Source organism: Clinocottus analis, unplaced genomic scaffold (assembly GCF_023055335.1).
Source record: "Clinocottus analis isolate CAN_PGR_092001 unplaced genomic scaffold, fCliAna1.0.p SCAF_11, whole genome shotgun sequence".
NCBI lineage: Eukaryota > Metazoa > Chordata > Actinopteri > Perciformes > Cottidae > Clinocottus > Clinocottus analis.
In genome coordinates this window covers 14,562,250-14,583,207 of record NW_027175832.1, presented here as the reverse complement: position 1 = coordinate 14,583,207, position 20,958 = coordinate 14,562,250, and the positions used below count along the sequence as shown (strand labels likewise).

The window sequence follows — 20,958 nt, the reverse complement described above, 5'->3', positions numbered from 1 at the left end:
TGGCGCAGAGGGGCTAATGCCGGGGATCATTACTCACTTTGTCCGGACCGAGTCAGTTTCATACACACAGCGTCACACACACACACACACACTTCCTTCTTCTTGCCTTTCATTAAATACATCAGTGCGCGAGAGGTGAGAGAGACAGTCAAGCAATGGGTCGGAGTTTTGGGAGACTTTCTTTCTCTTTTATGACACACTTTCCCCACCGTCATTTCTGTCACCTAACATACCCTCGAGAGTAGGTTTGGGCGATACGAGGATGGACGCAGTATTGGGAGGCCTTTTATATTTTTGCTGTTCCCACTGAGGTGGCTCCGCCTTCAACTCTCGAGATGTAGTTGTGCCGTTGAAAACCAATGAGCGAGATAGCTATGATTCCATATTGGCCTTCGCATTAATGTAATGAAGTTCTCGGTGAATGCGATCCGTCATTCAGTGGACTCCTCCCCAAAACGTTTGTCGTTCATCTGGTTACCTTGGCTAGAAAGGATTTCTCACATGAATTTCTCGATACATGTACTTCATGCCACAATTCTCCTGCAAGCTTCACTTTTAGACCTTCCTGGGTTCATAGAGTTCCTCCTATATCTCACAAGATATAGGAGGAGGCATTGCTTTCAACAGTCAAAATTAATCATTCTTCAAAAACAAAAAAGATCAATATCATGTGGCCGGCCTGGAGCTGAACTTCATGCTGCAACACAGCTGGACAGCGTGACCCCCGTGCAAACAGATAAAAAAAAAAAGAGCCTACATTAACAACAATCCGTTACTTCCTGCTGCTTATCTGCAAACGAGCAAAAAGTTACAGCCCTTGGCACGTCTGTTTCTTGGAATGACGCTTCTCTGGAGCCGATATGCACAGACAGGTATGCCTTTGGATTCGAATGGGAAAAACATTGCCTTCGGCTTCACTTGTTCCTCTCTTGGAAATTCCTCAGGCCTCTCCATCTTGTGCCCCCAGAATGTACAGCGTGACTTTTACGCACTGCTATCGCATCCACACGGCTTGTATGCATTCTGCTCTGCTTCGCAGCCAAAAAAAGGAAAAAAAACACTCAAGTAGGAATATTCAAGCCAACCTGTAACAGTGAGCCATATCTCAACGAAAATAAAAAAGGTCTATTCTCTCGAGCCGAGAGAGAGGATTTTTACAATCTTGCTATTTCTATGAAATTGTACAGCTTGTTGGTCGAAGCGCACATGCAGCTACTCAACCAGTGTTTTTAGATAAGAGACTGCATTCTTGAATATCCTCCCCCCAAGGCATCTGTCCTGGAATCAGTTTCAACATGAACAAAGTGGAAACCATTTTTGCTGTGTATTTACATTGCGTAACCTCCGGCGGCACGACAGACGCAACAACAACAACAACAACAATCAAATGAGAAAAACTCCAAAACAACAAAAGCTAAGAGCATCTAATCGAGATGACGGATGTTTGATGGCAAGAATGAGCAGTTGGGACACACACACGCTTTGATTTAGTAAATGTCCGCACTCCTCCGTACGCAACCTCTATAATCAAAAAAACAGAGGCGGCAATGTTCAGAGAGGTTGATGACAGCTGCTCTCCCTCTCTTCATGTACCGTGCTGATCCTCCGCTCGGATAGCTGCACAGACAAGTCTGGACGGTGCTGCCCCCCCCTCCATCCCCCCCCAAAAAAGAGTCAAGCTCAAAACATCTGAAAACCTGGCACCAGCCCTGGTATTTCTGCCACTAAAACACGCCAGGTGGGAGGAGTGCTTTGTTCACTGAAGTCTGTCGTGAAGGGAGGAGAAAGGCGGAGGCTGTTGGAGAAGGCTGTTTTGAAATATGCCCGGCGTGTTAATTAAAGCTGTTTATTAGATGTTTATAGCGAGACAACGTTTCATAATGGCCCGACACACACTTATTTTTCACGACCGCACTTCAACGCCACACCACCACCACCACCACCGCCACCACCACCACCACCACCACCACCACCACCACCACCACACCCAGACTGTCTTACCTGTCTGCTGTGCGTTTTTCAGGGCCACCGCTGCGTTGTTACTGTCACCGAAGCGGCGATCGATGCCGTTCGGGCATTTGGAGACCGAGCCGTTCGCGCGTGTCCCGCCGCTCCGCTTGAGGGAGCCGCTGTGTCCGGGAACCGGCACGAACGTGGGATCCAGGTCCATGATCAGCTGGTTGAGCTGGTCGATGGAGTGGTCAATGTCCATCGTGAGCGACTTGAACTCCTCGTCGCGCTTGTTGTTGTTATTGTTGTTGACTGTTGCCCGTTCCTGGTGCGCCGCCGCGCTCCCGAGAGCGTCCGTCGCCGTGTCCCTTGCAGGAGGACCCCGGGGCTCTGCGGGCGGGCCTGCTTTGGCTGAGCTGTTGCCTTGCTTGTTCCCCGGGAACCCCTCTGCGTCGTTCCCATCCTCCGGCATGTAGATGAACTGCTGCGCGGCGACCATCTGCTGCTGGCGAACCCAGGACTGCGTGGAATAGCTGCCCTGTCGGTAGACGTGCTGCTTGGCCGCCGGAGCGCCGCTGGGATTAGCGGAGGCCACGGAGTTGCTCCTGGGGCCGAGGCAGCCCCTTAAGGCCTCGGCGTAGGCCCTCTCGTACTCCTCCGCGGGAGGGGCTGCCGGGTGGTGGAGGTGGTTCTGGCTGTGGCTTTGCTGCTGTTGATGCTGCTGCTGCTGCTGCTGCTGCTGCTGCTGCTCCTCTCCTCCGGGACTCCCGAAGCCATCTGACAGCAGGGAGTTCTGGCTGCTCTTGTGGCAGGAGGACGACAAGGTGCCCAAGCTGTCCACGCTGTGCAGATCGTGACCCGTGATGACCTCGTCGTCCAGGATGTCCGTTTCCCTCTCTCGGGGTCTGGCGTCTCCGTTTATGTGCACTTGCGCTGGGACTATCTGCTGGATGACCACTCTGGGCCCTTGATCACCCATCTCCCCCAGTGAGGGGTCCTCAAGGCCGAAGCCACTTAAAAGGCGCTTCAGCTGGACCTTCTCCTGCTGGCTGGGGCCCTGGTTAGGCCTGAGGGTGGTGCTGGTGGTGGTGTTGATGGTGCTGGGGGCAGCGGTGGTGGCGGCGGGGGCGGCTGCAGGTGCGGGTGCGGGTGCGGGTCTGTCGGCCCACAGAGAAGTGCTGGACAGGCCCGAGTCACTGCTGACGGAGAGGGCGTGGTCGCTGTGGTCGGGGCTGGAGGTGGCGGAGGTGGTGCGGGCCCCTCTGCCCAGCGTCGCCTCTCCTCCGCCGGGGCTCCTCTTGGTCGCCGCTTTGTCCCTGGTCAGGCCTTGAGAGCGTGGCGCTGCAAAATAGAAGAGACGCAGCGCTTCATACGGTCAGCTGGCAGTGGGCACACGGACACACAGAGGCACACAAGGCAGCATCGGGGGGCCCACGGAGACGCAAACACAAAGACGGCCCAAAAGCCCCACAAAACTCCTGCGTCATACACAATCCGTTACGCACAAAGCTCAATCACGCCGCACCTGACAAAGACAACATTTCAGACAATACAGAGTAAACGGAGGGGAAAAGAAACGTGTGACAATCACCCAGAATGTTCAAATCCCCCCTTTTTGCAGATTCTGATCCGAGTTTACTCCAAGAAAAGGCATTCCACTCGTCCCACCAGTCTCCGAGGTGACCTGTCACGCTGCTCGTGTATGCGGCGCCCGCAGAGGACAAAAAGCTTCCCTTTTTTTTGTCATGCTTTGGTTATATAATAGATGTTAAGTCTTCTGTGGGCCGGCCACGAGAGGGACGTCTGTGGATTCTCAGCGTCTGACCCCTGCATTCCTCACCCTGCCGTGATCGAGCCACCTACACTCCCTTTCGTCCGCCCCTTGACCCCCTCCACCCTTTTCAGCATATGTCCAAACAACCGCCTTAATCCTCAGGAGTGACAGAAAAAAAAAGTCACTTTTGCAAAAGGAAGGGGTCAAATCCATCAGAGAGGAAAACAACGAAAAATCAAAGTCGAGCCTTTACTTACGCAAAACCGAGGGCTGTGAGGGGAGAAGCAGTGCGTGAGCGGCGTTGCCAAGTGAGTAGGACTTTCTGTCTCACTGTCACTCTCTCCTCCACAATAGAGAGCTGGAACACGACTCCAGCGATTCTCCCTTAATCTGCCGCCTTAAGTACTTGCCCTTCAGTCAAACCATGACTAGAGGAGCTGAATACCAGACACGCATGGTAAAGGCTCCCTCCTCCTCTCCAGAAGCTCCTGCATGTATGGCTTGCCTCCCCCCCCACAAGCCCCCTCACCCCTTCAGTTACTCACACGCACACGCCAGTTGAACCTGCATCCGGCCTCGAGCAGGCCTTCACACCGGTCAGTTCCGCCCGGGAGTTTGCCCAACAAATCTCTCTCGTAACATTCCTACTGGCAAGGTGCAACCAGGTTTCAAGGCTGATGTTTCCCCACCCCACACACCCTTATTTATCCCCTCCTCCATGCAGGCCCCTCTTCATCTCACTCTGTCACCCCTGACGTCGCTCTGCCTCCCTTTGCCTTTACCTTTCCCTCCCCCTCGTGGCCACCCATCTGTCCTCAAGAAGCAGAACACATAAATAAGAATCTCTTACCTCCACTGCCAGGTAAGTGCACAGCAAAATCCCAGTCTCGGGGAAAAGAAAACTCGCAGAGGCGAGGGGGCGTCGCGGGCACACCAGAGCGGACATGGCTTTCAAGAGGCAGATATTGGTCAGGGTCAAATCAAGGGAGCACCAAGAAGTTGGCCCCTTGCTTTCTTCCTCTGCTGAGAAGGTGAGAGTGTTTGCACTCTGCGCAAGAGGGGGGGGGGGGGGGGGGGGGGACCTTGAGATCTCCAAATAAGGGCAGAGGAATGTAAACAAGTGAGGCGGGGCTTAGGTGTGGAGGCGGGCTCGAAGAGAGCTGTAACCCGAGCTCTTGGGGGACTACACTAGGGGACTACCCCACCAGGGAGAGAGGGGAGAAGAAAAGAAAGAAAGAAAGAAAGAAAGAAAGAAAGAGGGAGAAAAAACCACATTCCTCCAGCTTCAGACTTTTTTTCTTTTTTTTTCACTCCTGTAAAAAGACACTTTTTAATTAAAGCAATCCTTGCCTACTTGAAGCTCAGCGAAGCAGAGTTGTTTTTCCTCTCTCTCTCTTTGTGTGTCATGAAATTGCTCGCCCGCCGCACTCGTGAACAATATCCGCGAAGAAACAGATGTGCCCCCGTCCCCCCAAAAAAAGAAAAACGAAAATTGTGGTGTTCAATTGTTTAAAAAAAATAAAATAAAATAAACTGTTTCACCTATCGGGATTACACTCCCATTAAATGGTTAACCGAGTGTGTTTCCCGACTTGAGAAAAATCAGTCCAACCATTTATATCTCGCATTCATCATGCCGGCTGTGGTATGGGGCAAGGCCCTGAATAATCCGGCAATTACAGTGCAGAGGGGCGGCGAGGCCAGAACCGCTCCTCAAGCTGGTTCTCGCAGGAGGAGGTCTGGTTGTGTATGGATATGCAATTACCCAGCCCAGTGCCATTCCTTCTCGGCTACTACCGTCCCGCGCCTCCCAAATGCCAAAACCGTGAGTCCAAAGCACAGTGACGATCATCCTCCCAGAGCTTCTCTACAAGTTAAACTGTGGTAAACGTTTCCTCACACACACACACACACACACTCCTGCTGGCTTCTCGCCATGCAGACGGTTTTGAGAGACTTCAATACCGCCAAGGAGAACGAATACCCATGTTAAAGTTCAACAGCAGCATCTCCTCCCAGGAACAACATCCCCATTCATCTGGGTAAGATTGTGTTGTTTTTCTCTTTTTTCGTGCATGGTAGGAGACGACACAACACTTGTCAGTTGCTCAGTGTAGTTGTCCTGGGTTGGAGGCTTTTTTCTTGCAGCCACTCCAATGTAGAAGTATGTTATGTGCTATAAACTCATCTGGAATGTTGCTCTATAAAAAGGTGACAGAAGGAACAATATAAATCTATTCCAAATATTTTCAGAATCAGTGACCTCTAACCAAAAGGAAAAGGCCATTTATTTTTATTAGAAACCACTTCACGGTCCTGGCCAAGGGCCAAGGAGTGGTTTCTAATAAAAATAAATGGCCTTTTCCTATGGTGATCTTAGTCTGGTCTGATAAAGTTCCCCTTCTTTTTTCTTTTTTTCGCATCGCGTTCTGTATTCTACTGCGTGATATTAGACGGACCTCGACATTAGTTGCTGTGAACGGTCTTCATCGGAACTACACTCTACCAGTGAAGCGACTTCCCACATGAAAAACTGATCCGAGAGCCCGGTCCGAGGATCATCCGGACCTGGTTCTGGAACGACGGTGAGGAGGCCATCCGCCTGCATGGCACTTTGGTACGCAGCAGAAGCCATTCAGCACTTCTCATTGTAATATTCACAACCGGATATTCATGGCCGTGTGGCTAGGCTGCACAAAGACAGGCAACCTACTTTAATAGTAAACTTAAGCAAACAAGCTTTCTGTGGAGAAAAAAACAAGAAACCTTCAGTCACAACGTGGGGCTATAAGCGCACACACTTGGCCATTAAAGTAAACGAGGTTGTCTTTCCACAGCCTTAGCGCTACAGTGGCGAAACGTCTCTCAGACTTCCTCCTCCCGGCCGGCCTCTGAGTGACAGCCTCTCTGGAGTTAAACTGGGACCGCCGGAGGACTGGTGGTAAGTAGATGCAGAATTCCAACAAAGCTTCCAGTCTCCCAGTCTCAGATGTAGTGTTTACATGAGAAAAGCAAGGCTGTAAATATCCCACATGAATGCTTTCGGAATAAAGGCAAGAGAAGAAGAAGAAGAAGAAGAAAAAAAATCCTACTTTGTGCTTATCTTTGATGAATTCTTAAATAGGAGTGTTTAGCGCTTTCATTGCATTCCCAGAGGTGTGCATTCAATTATACGTGGATGGGTTGGGGGTATTGTAAATGAAGATAGAGAAATTGAAAGCCAGCTAATTTTCAGCTGAACGTCGCTTATAAAAACACTCAATGACATACTGGGAAAGGGTGGATCTGTGTTGTAAAGCTACCACCCCGTCTCTCTATTCTGGGAGGTTGTTGTGAATTATGTGGTTGAGTGGAGAGCAGCAACCGCGGCTCGGACGGGACGCCCCAACAGGGTGGCTCTGAGTGTGAGTCTGTGTGTGTGTGTGTCTGTGCAGGCGCTAGGAAGAGTGTGTGTGTGTGTGTGTGTGTGTGTGTGTGTGTGTGTGTGTGTGTGTGTATATATATATATATATATATATATATATATATATATATATATATATATATATATATATATATATATATATATATATATTCCGATGACTATTCATTTGATGAAACAGCAACAACAAAACAAACTTCTTGCTCTTCCTCTGAACCCAGCCTCCAACTACACACAACAACGCCCCTGACTGTCCCTTCACGCAGTAACAACACCGCTTGTTGTACGGCAACCAAAGAGGTACATTTCCAGCTTCCCACGTCCTTCCCTCGCCATAATAAAAGCTCTGTCTCCACAGGGCCCGCCTGGGTTGGAAGTCCTGCGCTTGAGCAACAACTTCCCCCACACTGACAACGCTTGCAACATAAACTAAAGTTAGTGGCGACTGTGTGCGCATGTTAATGCAATCACATTGCAGTCCCTCAGTAACATGGAGCACAGGAACCGTCACGCTGCGTTAATTTCCCAGAGGGGAAGAGAGAGATGGTGTGTGTTTGTGAAACGGAGGGAACATATTGAACAGCAACCAAGAATTTAATACAAATAATTTATCTGAAAAAGCAGTCTTTGTGTACTTCTTCCCTTCATAAAACGGCCCCTGACGTTTTGCATTAATGAGGCGGACGATAGCTTCATGTGGTGACTGATGCAGCGCTGTAACTGTACCTTCGCCGTCACAGATGTTCTTGTAGGAGTCCCAGCGGATGAGAGGATCCGACGTGTTGTAGTCCACAATGATATCTGCCCCGTTTTGCCACCGCTCGGCACCTGGATCCAAAAAATAATACATTTGTTTATACTGCATCTAGAAAGCGAAGTAGCCTTCATAGAATATTAATGCATACATATTAAAGCCGGAAAGGAATAGTTTCCTATTTTTGAAAAGGTGTTTATTTGCTTTCTTGTCGAGAGTGAGGCGAGTTCAGCAGCATTCACGACTGACATGCTACGTCAGTTAGCTTAGCTTAGCACAAAGACTGGAAAAGGGCAGCAAAAGTTGGCCGCCCTCTGTCCACGGGAAAAAAAAAAGGTGTAATAATGAGTTATTTTTCACATATAGCTTTTAAGGATTAAACAAACCATAAATATTGTGTTTACATGTGAACTGTGATTTGCTCAGTTTATGCTAAGCTAACTGTCTCCTTAATGCAGCTTCATATTTACTGTGCAGACATGTGATACTTTCAACCAACTCTCAACAAGAAAGCTAACAAGCAACACTATTCCTTTTAAAAATAGCCCCGGCATATCACGGGACATTGGGTTTTGCTTCCACCCCTGATGCTAAAGACTGAAATCACATCTACATTGTGTTATTGTTGGGATGGGGGCAAAAATGTTGGGCAATGTCACACTTTTCATCAAATTACCCCCAATAAATGGGAATGAGTATACAGGAACTGTGTTTGATGAACACCCATCCAGATGTATATGACACATGCTGCACACAACATAGTTCCACTCCTGTGGGGCAGCACATGCTGTGCCTCTTTACCTCTCTGTCAGCACACACTTCACACTACATTTCCTCCTCCGCAGCATTCCACGTCCCTTCTCCCCATGGGGGCAGAGGGGGAGGCCCGGAGATACAGGACAACAGGAATGGGGGAGGAAATGGATAAAAGCCCCATGTCCACTACCTCCAGAGCCTGTGAGGAGTTGGGAACCCACCTGGGATCTTCTCTGGTCCCTCGGAGAACACCAGCTCCACTTTACCATAGTCTGCAAATCTGGGATCTGGAGAGTGAGCACACCGGAATGCCATTAGTGTGCGGCCACTCATTCAGGAGCGGGAATGGATGAGTCTGCAAATAGGATTCTCTCAGAAACACGTAACATGTTTGGGAAAACAAGATTATTGGTCTCGAAGGGCCAGGTCTAAATTAAGTCCAGACCGAGGCCTGCAGATGCCGCGCAGAGCAGAGGAGCCGCCGTAAACTACCAGCGGCGCGTTGAGACCCGCTCTGTGTTTTTTTTCTCCTTTTTCCTCGTAAGGTCTACCTTTGTTGGCAGTCTCCATGTCCTCTTTTTCAAACATCAGGTTGTAGCCCTGCACTGCTCCCGTGTGGAACTGCAGCCGGAAAATAACTTCCCGCTCTGAAGTTACGTCACTCTTGTGATAGCATTTAATCTGCAAAAAAAAGAAAAACCACAAACTGAATATTGTGATTGCTACAATAAATACCCACGGCAGAAACTCTGAGAAGGGCAATTTGTTTGTGTTTTTTTCAAATGAATTCCCCCCCCCCCCAGTGTACCGTGATGTCTCCTTTCAGAAGCTGGGCAGGCTCCAGTGTGATGCATACGCGGCCTCTGTGGCCAGGACCAATGTGACTGGAACAAAAAAACAACAGAAAAGTGAGTCAGAGCTTGGGAAGCGATCGCAGACGTTGACAGAAAGTAGTAACTCTGAATCAAAATCAGCATTGAAGTCAGTTATACAGAACATTGCTTTAATATCCTCCAATATTCTCTGAGGTAAACAAGTTCCTGTACCACATGTGTGAGCTACTTACTAGATTCCAGATGAATACACGGTCTGCATTCCCTGGTAGACCTTGATGTACGGACGACATACTGAAACGAAAAGGAAAAAAAAAGAAGATTTAAAAAGGTACGAGTGCACCGATAGCGTGACCTAAAGTCGCACGTTGGACAAGATACTCAGATTGTTTTGCTGACAGCAAGTGCGATAAGCTGCTGTTGTGAGAAAGGGGTTTCAGCTCCACGGCGTGACGCAAAACCTCGGTGAAATGAGCAAAAACAGCAATTTACATGCGTACACGGCTGTGAATTCCCCCTGGGTTTACTGGGAACCCGTAAAGAAGTTCTTCTCCTCGGCTCCGTTTATGCAAGGGTGTGTGTGTGTGTGTGTGTGTGTGTGTGTGTGTGTGTGTGTTGGAAAAAGAGAAAAGATGTAAAGGAGAGATAAGTCTTCGTCTTGTTTACTGCTCCGGCTCTGATGTGGTCGCGTCTGGGTTCTCTTTGTGCTGCGGCGGCGGCGGCAGCGACTGCGCTTTCATTTGGGTGTCGCGGTTGTGTGTGTGTGTGTGTGTGCGTAGTGGTAAACAATGTGAATTTAACCTCCGGCGGCGTCGAAGTTTGGGATCCCGTGGAGGACGACGCAGTGCATGAACAAGGGCGACGTGTTGATCTTCATGGAGCCACTCAGAAGGCTGTTGAGGATCCAAACGTACCTGGTCGTGAAAGGGCAGAAGGTGGACATAAATAACACACAGCACCACTGCAGCTGTCCCAACAACCGAAAACACACTGGAAACATTCACGGGCCAACTAAATTTGCTGTCTTATGGGACAGTCCAAAATGTGTCACATAGTACACATGTGATTATAAAAAAAGAAAAAGTCGGCAAGACTGAGCTCAACTTGGTGTTAACTGTGTTAAGGGGTTTTGAATCTGCACTCGCATCAAGAGCTAAAGGATATCCAGCCACACTAATACGGGCTCATCTGGCTTTGTTGTGAGACACCAGTTGAGCCGTCAGTGTGGGTGTTGACGATTCACAGTGGTGCACAGGGTTAGGACTACACCAAAGTCCCCCGTGGGTTCCCATTCTCATTACAAAGATCCACAATGACGGGCTTGTCAGTGGGGAAAAATAAATAAATAGACAAAAACAGCACCGAGACACGCAACAATGTTTGGGTTGAATCCGGTGGGTCATGGGACATGACAGCGTTTGGATGTGGGTGGCACAAAGCCCACAAAAAAGGTCTGTAGCCAGTGTGTTGGGGTCTCACCGTTTCTGCGAAGGCGTCATCAGAGCCGAGACCTTATCGTCGTAGTACTTCCTCATGGCGAAGCGGTCCAACGCCTGATCAGCACTTTTGAGGGAGACAGTGAGACACATTAAACACTTTGGGTAATTATGACTCAGGAGAGAGAGAGATTACACTCTGCTGCTCTGTAATTGAATGGCGTTAACCCCAACTTAAATTGGGACGACACACACACGCACCCACACATAATGGACAAGAGTGAAAGTTAAGCGGAGAGACAGGGGATTCCAGCAGAGAGGAAGAGAATGCCAGCCTTAAGTAAACACGGAGGGGGGAGAGGAGGACAGAGGGAGGCCAGAGTGTGTGCACAGCCCGGCTATTCAGACGGACCTAAAACCAACAAGCTCCGGTGCCTTTTCACCACAGCCCTGTTTCGCTCTCGTCGGCCCTCTCCCTCTGCACCCCACCCCCATGAATCTAGTCCATTGTAAATCGGCCTCATTGTTTTCCTATCTCTTCTTCCTCTACCTCTTTTTTTTTTCTTTTTTGTCCCTCCGTCTTTCACATTCGCCCTACCGACCCGGTTTTCCCCCTGGCGGGGACACATAAAAACAGCGAGGGGAGGCGGCGGCGGCGGCTAAAATCGAAGGCCGCTGTGTGCTCTCGCCACAATGACTGCTGTGTGCAGAGAGGATCTGCATAGCGGGCGCAACAGCAGGCCTCCTCTTCCTAATGTTTGCTGCATTCCTTCACTTCAGGGCCTCGACAATAACAATGGTTTGAAAATCAGAATCAGCCCCCCCCCCCCCCCCCCACCCCCGCCATGAATGGATTTCATGAAGCTGACACTGTGGCCGCAAGCTATTTATTGCAGTGACTAACGTGTTTCCATAGTTGAATCGTGGAATTTAACACGGGGTGATTAACGGCTTAAATTGTGCGTTTTTTTCCTTTTGAATTTGAGACAAGTGACTTTTTCTGTGACTCACGCACACTCTGAATCACCGTGACTCTGAATCAAAGCAGGTAAATAAACCAGCCGTGGTTAATCGAGGACATTTCTTTGTGGTCTTTGGCAGCTGTTGTGGGTTGTCGTCGTCTCAGGTTCACTGTAATCCTGACCTCAAACGAAATTTATAGTAAAGCATGTGACACACAGTGATGCTTACCTGGCTGACACGTCGGTAAAATGCACAAAGGATGAAATGACGACGCCAATTCGACCCTTGCCGCCCTGAGGAAACGAGAGGAGACACGAACGGATTCAATACATGCGCGGCACTTTTCTCATTCTCCACCAGTACTTACTCTCCCAATCCCCATCCTATTGTGAGTGATGGGGCCCACATACAACCACACCATTTTCTATCAAGTGTATTAGTCATTTCACGTGGCATAATATCACGTATCTCTCTCTATTTCGAGATTCTGTGTCGCATTTCTCGCGACACAGAATATGATGTCGCGAGAAATGCATAAACAACTAAATACATTTTCAGGGGTTTTTAAACACTTCAAAAGAATATAAATAAAATGAGATGCTCACCCTGCAGTGTATAACGGCCACGTGGAGGGGGTCGGCATTGAGCCAGCTCTCCATGGCCTTACAGATGGTGCAGATCTTGTCCAGAGGTGGCGCGTGCATGTCCGGCCAACCTGTATCTAGAGTCTGAAAGCACATCCCTCACTGTAAACAGACACAGTAGTGCTCCATACCAGCTCTTTAATAATAATTAATGGCGTGCCGTTTACTGTGGCTAGGCGAGACTGAGCTGATCAAAGAGGATGAACAGACAACTCGAGCCTTTTAAAAATATTTTGATCATGCTCATCCTGACAGGATATTGTGAAGTCATCCGTTCAATTAACAGAGGAATCAGCAAACTGGAAACTCACCTTTGGGTTCATTTTGGTGAGATCATGTCTTTTCTCCGACAGGTTGATAATCTAAAAAGGGGAAGACACAAGGCAGCCGGTGGCTAATATTGTTGTCTCACAGATCGCTGCATTTTGCTTTTAACATTGTGTCTTGCTTAAGCACGAGTGAAAGATGCACTCTGCGCCCCGAGGTCAATACTCTCACGTCGATATCCCACTGGCCCCGACATCAGTATACCGTTGATATTTTACATACAGCGAGCGGCACGTGGGTGAGCACTGACCAGGTAATTGTCCGCATGCTTGGACTTGAGCATCCGCGTGACATCCTTCAGGTTGTGGGAGTAGATCTCCTCGGTGCACCCCCGGGGAAAGGATACGGCGATGATGCGCTCCGTGATGTACGTCAGGTCGAGTTCGTATCCCTCCTCCATGCTGAGTCTTGGGACTTCCTGTAGAAAAAATATCCAAGCAGAGACACAGGCTGACTCAGGTCCTTCAATGTCCTCAGACCATCCCCGCTCAAATGCAGACTTTTGAGTGGGGATGTGTGACTTTGCTGCAGTCAATATTTAGCGGTCAAAGTCCTCAGCTTTAGTCACAGTGTCCTAGTTCGCCACAGATATCTTTAGAGATCGACCTCAATTCCAGATTGTGTGACAGAGAGTGTCTTGTTTGCACAGAAACGGTCAACAGTGTGAGTCACAATCACTTTACTGGTTGAAACAAAACAACATGAATCAAGAGCTTTTTTTAAACATGTGAGAGATTAGTGTCACTTATCTCCAATGAAAAATTATATTCCCCCTCCCCCTCCGATGTCATTTAGTCGGAGCAACAGTGACAAAGAAGGAAAACAAACTTTCAAACAATTCCGGATAGAACCAGTTGCTGTAAATCCCTGGCCGGTGGCGTGTCCCTGTGACCTCATGGCACTTCCTGCACTGGTGGTCTGCAGGGAGAGCCTGTCTCACCCCACCACAACCACAGACACATCCCTTATTCTCTTATCTAGTCATCTCTGTATGCTCTGAGTTGGTTGTCAGCCCAAGAACAGCAAAGTGTTGCCTGAGGCCAGCGCTACTGCCGACACCATTCGTCGATTCGACTGTCGATCAAATGAACGAATCGTTCTTCATTGATCATTTTTATAATCACTGATATAACTTACTTCATATTATATACTTAGTAGTATACTATGTATTAAGAATAATATATGATAATAATACTATAAAATACATGATATACTATACTGCTGTAGTGTAGTATATTGAATGGTCCCACGTTGTACTGTATTACTTTGTGTACTTTGTGTGTTTATATTCATACAGACAAACATGATCAAGTATGTTTACTTGACCATGGATTACATTGTTCTGCTGTACACTGTCATAGTATATGGTATAATATTACTTATATTATACTTTGTAGCTACAACTATGTCACTATATTTACAGCAGTATTGCATTAGTTGAAGTACAACCCTGTGGGTACTGTGTTTGTACTTGCCTTGTACTATTTATATAAATACGCTTGAGTAGTTCCTGAGTTTTTTTCTTGACTTTTCTCTTTTTATCTGTACTTAATATTGTATTTTATAAATATAATAGATTATTGTCCATAAAAAAAAAAAATCCTCCCATTCGGAAGAGCCAGAACTAAGCCAAATGTCGATGACTTATAAAAACTACTCATCTATATTTGTGTGTAACATTTTGAAGGATAACTGATCCATGGAGCTTGATAAATGTTTCAGATTTCACACAAGCACAAACTCTTACAGACAGAAACGCATTCCTAAAGCTGCCAAAGATATTATCATCCTTTTTTTGAATAACTCCAATTGTTTGTTGTGATTGAACGATCCACAGTCAAGAATGTGTCCGTCAATTAAGTCTGCAACGACTGCAGGCTACAGCCCGACACTTTGAAGGGGGCCAGAGCGGGAGCCATAAACCAGGAACAGTGTAGCCCCGGCTTAAACCAACCCTCAGAGCGGAATGAAAGAGGCCATGTGTATGAAGAGGTCATCACTCGGGGAAACAGGACTGGGTGTTTTGTGTGTGTGTTGGTGGAAGAGGTGGTGGGAGCAGGGCGGTCCTTGGGGATTGTTAGAACTAATGGCGGGGTTAGTCTATTTCCCCCGAGACTCAGAGGAAAACTGTTGACTAATGGGAAATTAATGAACAGGCTGGCCAGTACTTCGGCTCTGTGTGTCTCTCCAGGGCACGGGCATGGGGAGAAGGCTTTGTCATGGAGGTGTCAAAGTCCTGCACCAACTAGAAGTGGGAAGGATAGTCTAACAAACACTTAACAGCAAAAACTTCACTCACATATTTAACTTAGTGTCATGAATATGTTTTAAAGTATTTAAAGTTTGACATTTTAGAGGAATATGCTCGCTGAGTTCCATGAAAAGATTGATACCACTGTGCGATAAAAAAATAAGCTAACGTTACTGCCAGTCGCTGGTTAGCTTGGTTTAGCTTAAAGATTGGAAGCAGGGATACGGCTAGGCAGACTCGGTCTATACTCGATAAACACAATCTGCCAAGAAACACAGCTTGCTGTCATGTAACTCACAGGTTCATACAAAGGACCAAAGAGTGAAAAACAACACAGAGGGTTATGTGCTGAGCTTTTAGCGTACTATTGACTTGCTTACGTTAAGAAATAGTCAGACTCATAACCACCCCCTCAAACCACAATAGGTTTTTTTTCTTCACATTTTTGTTTTTGGATGTGCTGTTGGCAGACTTTATGACCTACTACTGACCGAGCCAAGCTAGCTCTGTCCCTGTTTCCAATCTTCATGCTAAAGCAAGCTAACCAGATACTTGCAGTAACGTTAGCTCTAAAACTACAAGCGTACACAACTCATTTTAAGGTCACTAAACTAAGAGAAATAGAGGTTTTGACCAAATTTAATGAAATACATAAAAATGCAACAAAAAAGTTGCTAAAAATCCCATTATAAAAACATTTCTAAATATCAACTTCAAACGATGCGCAACGTCGTAGTAAGCAACACCCTTTTCCTACTAGCTCGTCCTCTCACTTCTCCTCCTCATCATTCAGGCTGACATGAGCGACTTGCCCCGGCACGCACTGAAGATAATTGGTCTTTAATTTGCACCGACCGCTTTTGTTCCCGGTTTGAGGCGCAGCATTAGCTCACAAAAGCAGAATAAGCAGTGCCAAGGAACTCAAAACCCTGAGCCCACCCATGGCATTGGGAGAGGGAGGCTGGTAGAAGAGCCGGGTAGGCAGAGAGACTTGAGTGAACGGTTTGCCAGGTCTACTGTGAACAAGCAGCGACAGGTTTACTGAGGTCAGGATGTTGGGGGATTAGGGTGTGTCTGGCTCCCCCAGCTCCAACCCCTGCAGGTAAGAGCTTGACTAGACTGCGTGCATGCTGTCAGACGCATTCACACATGCATGACCATCACTCGGGACCGGCTCCAAACGCAACGCCGAATGAAAATACAAATTAATCAAACATTCCAGTTTGTGCGAGAACGAAGCGCTGGTAAGAGGGAACAGGGAGGCATAATCGAAGCGCTGGGACGAAAGGCCCTGTTTCTATTTCAGGAGCCACACCCTTCACCTGGCCCCGTACTGTGTGGAATCCTCCATTTTGTAGGAGAAGGTGAACCGCCAGGTGAAAACAGACAGCATAGTGTGGCCGGACATGAGCTGCAGCGAGAACCGTCTCAAAAATCCAGACATCAGCTCGTCAGACCCTGTGGGTGAAATCATGACCTCGTCATGTGAACAGTGATCTCATCGTTGTTTTCATTTTTGAGACCGCTGTGGCAACAACAGTTGGCGAAAACGTTGCATGCTTGTCTCACGCACAAATAATAAAGACTCCCCCGAGCCTGGGGTTGAGGCACAGCAACCGAATCCGTTTACTCAAAAGTGTGTTTGTATGTGATTAGGCTGGTTGCTACATGTCTACGTGCTCCACAACTGTATTTTCCATCAGCGAATTTGGTGCAGCCATCATCGTCCACATTGCTTTTACATATTTATTTTAAAAACCAGTGGAAGAGGAGCGTAGCAATATAGACTTGGTTGAGTGAGATTTGGTAATGCTAATACAGTTATTTTTGCTAATACACTTATTTCTTCTAATCTTTTAGATTAGAAGAAATAAGTGTGTTAGTTACTTTTATTATTTGTGTCTGTAGGTTTTCTCCTGAATTCACCAAATGTTAACATTATATAATGCCTCAAAGTTCGCCCTTCAGATGACTCATATATGTCAACATTGGCTTTATTCAATTTAGGCACATCTCAGAGTAAAATATAATGTCTAATTTGCATATCCAAACATCCACTCTCAGAAAACTTAAAAAATGCATTGTTTTGACGAGGTAATCAATTTGGGACTTTTTATTTTTGCTATCAATTAATGCATCACTTTTTTTGATTCAATGTTCAGTTTGTAAAATGTCAAAATCTCATTCTAAGAAGCAGAAGTGCATTGAACCCCAATATTAGAGAAAATGCAGCAACCCAACGTTAGTCTAGTTCTACCAGACTTAAAATCTACTGAATTGACTAATCCACTTTTTTTAAATGGGGTAAAATTGGTAACATATGCCAAGTGTTTTTAGTCAATTTAAGAAAACTAAAATGTCCACAAACATTACGCCTGTGCACATATGAAAGCAATCAAGATATCCCTTCCCCCCCATTCACACTCCAAAATCAGAGCGCGTCGCTTCGGTCGGCTCCAGCTTCTTGTTTATGATTGACTTGTTGTGGCAACGGCCTCCCTTTTGTGACAATTTAGATACTATGAGTCCATTAAACAGAATTGATATGTCTGTAATTGTAGGGGAAAAAAAGAGTATGAATAGAATAAAAAGGAAAACCAACCCCAGACTCTCTCAGGCTTGAACTGCAGTGCTGCTATAGCTTCAAGTAGAGGCCCAAATCCAAATGGCCGTGATGAAGCTCATCAAACCCAGCACGTAGGAGCTGGCTCTATTCTGCACATATGGAAAAAGGCCGCTCCGAATACAGTAGAATGGGACTCTTTGGGAGACTCTACACAGATTAATGTTCTCCGAAGATGTTCGCCTGCAGACCTGAGTAACACCTAAAGTGCCGTAAATGCTTCAGGAAGTCTGGCGGCCTGCGGAAGGGGGCTTTTTGACTTTTTATATTTTATTACATTACCTTTCTTTCTTTCACTGATGGCCCAGCACATGGAAACACCTATTCATGCTCGTTTTGCACTCCATCAGATGACAGGAGTCGTACAACCAGAACCGATTATATTTCTTACCATTTTCCTCTGGCTGTAGCCCCCAATTGGTATTTTGCATTCACATCAAATAGCCCCTTAACCTTGATACCATCAGCTTCGCTGTTCCAAAACCGCCTTGTGTTCATACTTGGCACGAGCGAGCGCTTCATACGTCGGGATAACATGACCCACGGTGACATTACAGGCTGGTTAAAGGGCCCCGGAGAGGGACAAGGCCACAGTCTGTTCTGGCCTTTTCCTGTTTTGGGCTCTGTATTATTACACTGTGGCTTTAACACTCGTTCACTGCTGAGGAACTGAACTAAACAAAACCATGAGAACTACTGAAGAATACAAAAAAGCTACTGAAGAAGGGGAACTGGGTGTTTTGTGTAAGTTTGTTTAGTAACCCTGGAAGTCTACCGTGTATTTGTCCCACATTTTCATGAGATATTTTGTAGGGGATAAAAATGACAGCCCTGGGCAAAACTGTACACCCTTAAGGCTCCTAAAGTACTCCCTAATTACCGTTTTCTATCCCAAGGTCATAGTGGAATGCGTTCCAAAACGGATTACGTTCCCACTCTCGCCCTCTCGCTCCCTCCATCCCTTATTTCTTCTTTCCCCTTTTATTGCTTCCATTCTCCGGGTCTCCTTTTCTCCGTTTAATGGCTCACACATGTCGGCCGAGCGGCACACGGCTCGCGACAAAGTGAAAAATGCCACAGTGCTCCATCCCACGCTGTTCCTCCCGGGGTTGGATCACAGTGTTCTGCTTACAGTACACAGCTCCAACCCGATGCCAACCCACCTGTCCAAGCCACACCATCACGACGCCCATTCATCTGTTGCCGTGCCAAGCCTTTGTAAGCGCCGTCTGACACTTTGGATTTCTGTCACATTTCCTTCGCCTCGTGGAGGCCCAGATATTGTTCGAACAACCTCGAAATAGAACCGCCAACAAAAGCCGTAATTGCCATTCGGAAAAAAAATGTCTCTCCTCTCTCGCCGGGTCTGTAATTACACCTAATCTTGAAAGAGTTTAGCCTGCAAAATGTTCAGGAACAACCTGCATGGTTTATGTTATGCGTAAAAGAGAGGTGCGCAAGAGGGTGTAACTGCAGGTGTGTGATTTCCAAGCAAGGGAGGGACAGATGGATAATTCAGGTAAGAGGGCTGTAGCTGTTGTGATGTAAGGACGCTGTGGCAACAATGGCTGCCTGAGAAGCGCAGCCCGAGGGCTGCAAATACCACGCAGCTGCTGAAGATTAAAGAGAAGACGGAGGAAAAAAAGCCATACTTTTGACTGTCTCCATCATTTATCCACCGACAGAGGATAAATGATGGAGATAGCCCTTTGGTGGCTACCTTCTTATGGCGCTCTCTAAGACTACTGGGCCCGAGTCTCTTACGAGACTGACCCCCATGTGTTTCACATTACCAAAGGTCTCCAGTACACCCAAGCCCACAACAGCAAGGAACCCCAAATTATAGCCATTACAAAACCCAGTTTATTGAGGAAGACGTTTAAAAGCTATACAAAATAAAAGGCCTAAAGAGGTTCAAGCCAAGTCTTTTAAAGAGTTTAATTCAAAAGGCTCTAAATAATACTCATATACACTTTGAAAAAAGAAATCACAAGATCAGTGCTGGGTCAGTTTGAATGAGTCCCTTCTCTGTTTTCAGAGTGCTGCTGGAGGAAGGAGCTGGGGCACCGACACACACACACACACACACACACACACACACACACACACACACACACACACACACACACACACACACACAGAGCTAGTTTTAGTAGGAGCCAAAGTAAATACAGAGAGCAGTGCCCTTTTTTGCACTTTAAATAAATGAGCAGACTCAATGTAATGGGACAGAGCAAAGGGCTGAGAAGAAGAGAGGGGGGAGTGTACAACAGTGTGTTGAAGTCTAATCCGGCTTCTTCGTCTTTTAAAGCAATGTCCAGCCAGTATAGAAACCCTCCCTGCACAATGATTGACCGTAGAATAGTTCAGACGCCGTGCCTTACCTTTTTAAACTGAAGGGGAGTACTTTTCTTCTTCTCCTTCTCTTTTTTTTTGGTGGGGGTGTTATGCTCTGTCCCTTTTGTCAGTCAGAGCTGCAGACAGAGAAAGAGTCGGGTAAAGTCCTGATCAAAGAGGCTTAGTGCAGGCTGAGAGGCTCATTTTCCCTCCGATGGAATTCGCGCTCCTCGGCCCTTCTTGCTCGTGGCTGCTGGGGTGATAAAGTTGAAGCCTTGCTCGGTTCCTGAACTGCTGCTGCTGCTTCTTCTTCTGCTGCTGCTGCTGCTGCTGCTGCTGCTCAGCCCCCCTCCATCTCCCCCTCAGCACACTTCCTCCAGTCGGTGGTGCTGCCGCTGCGGCCGCCACAAGTCCTGGCATGGGATAGCCCTCCTCCCACTGCGCCGCTAGGGCTGTCTCCCTTGTTCCCGCCCCCTTTCCCCTTTCCACTCACCTCCCCTCTCTCGGGCCTCCTCCTCCTCCTCCTCCTCCTCCTCCGACCGTCTCCATTTGTTCACACCCTCACTCCTCATACGCAGACTGAGACGACCCCCCCCCCCCCTCCCCACACACACACACACACACACACACACACACACACACACACACACACACACACACACACACACACACACGCACACACATCTTCCTCCCCTCTCCGACCGGACAAGGACACAGGTACCGTTAGCAGGAGTTTGATGTACGTATCTCCCATAATATGTACGTTTATTAGACAAGCAATCAGCTAGTAAATCAGTAAGTATGAACATAGGTTAAACATTCCGGCGCAGAAAGGTGCGCAGCCGTAACATACTTTTTGCAAGTTTTTTTGTTTTGTTTTATGGTTTTA

The 20,958-nt window shown here is 47.4% G+C and overlaps 1 protein-coding gene across 1 annotated transcript in view; it reads right to left on the bottom strand.

Annotated features, from left to right (window-relative positions):
* The window catches only part of LOC137782031 (tensin-3-like), a 30,153-nt gene extending 9,699 nt beyond the window's left edge, over positions 1 to 20,454 (bottom strand). The window contains exons 1-13 of the mRNA XM_068571103.1: positions 20,117 to 20,454; positions 13,109 to 13,276; positions 12,843 to 12,893; positions 12,493 to 12,615; positions 12,116 to 12,180; positions 10,968 to 11,051; positions 10,290 to 10,402; positions 9,722 to 9,782; positions 9,464 to 9,539; positions 9,207 to 9,336; positions 8,877 to 8,942; positions 7,872 to 7,973; positions 2,002 to 3,291 (exon numbers count right to left, since the gene is read on the bottom strand). Of these exons, the coding sequence (XP_068427204.1) occupies positions 2,002 to 3,291; positions 7,872 to 7,973; positions 8,877 to 8,942; positions 9,207 to 9,336; positions 9,464 to 9,539; positions 9,722 to 9,782; positions 10,290 to 10,402; positions 10,968 to 11,051; positions 12,116 to 12,180; positions 12,493 to 12,615; positions 12,843 to 12,893; positions 13,109 to 13,258 (2,311 nt within the window). The 5' untranslated portion in view covers positions 13,259 to 13,276; positions 20,117 to 20,454. The remainder of the gene's footprint in view (positions 1 to 2,001; positions 3,292 to 7,871; positions 7,974 to 8,876; positions 8,943 to 9,206; positions 9,337 to 9,463; positions 9,540 to 9,721; positions 9,783 to 10,289; positions 10,403 to 10,967; positions 11,052 to 12,115; positions 12,181 to 12,492; positions 12,616 to 12,842; positions 12,894 to 13,108; positions 13,277 to 20,116) is intronic.
* Positions 20,455 to 20,958: the final 504 nt, after the last annotated feature.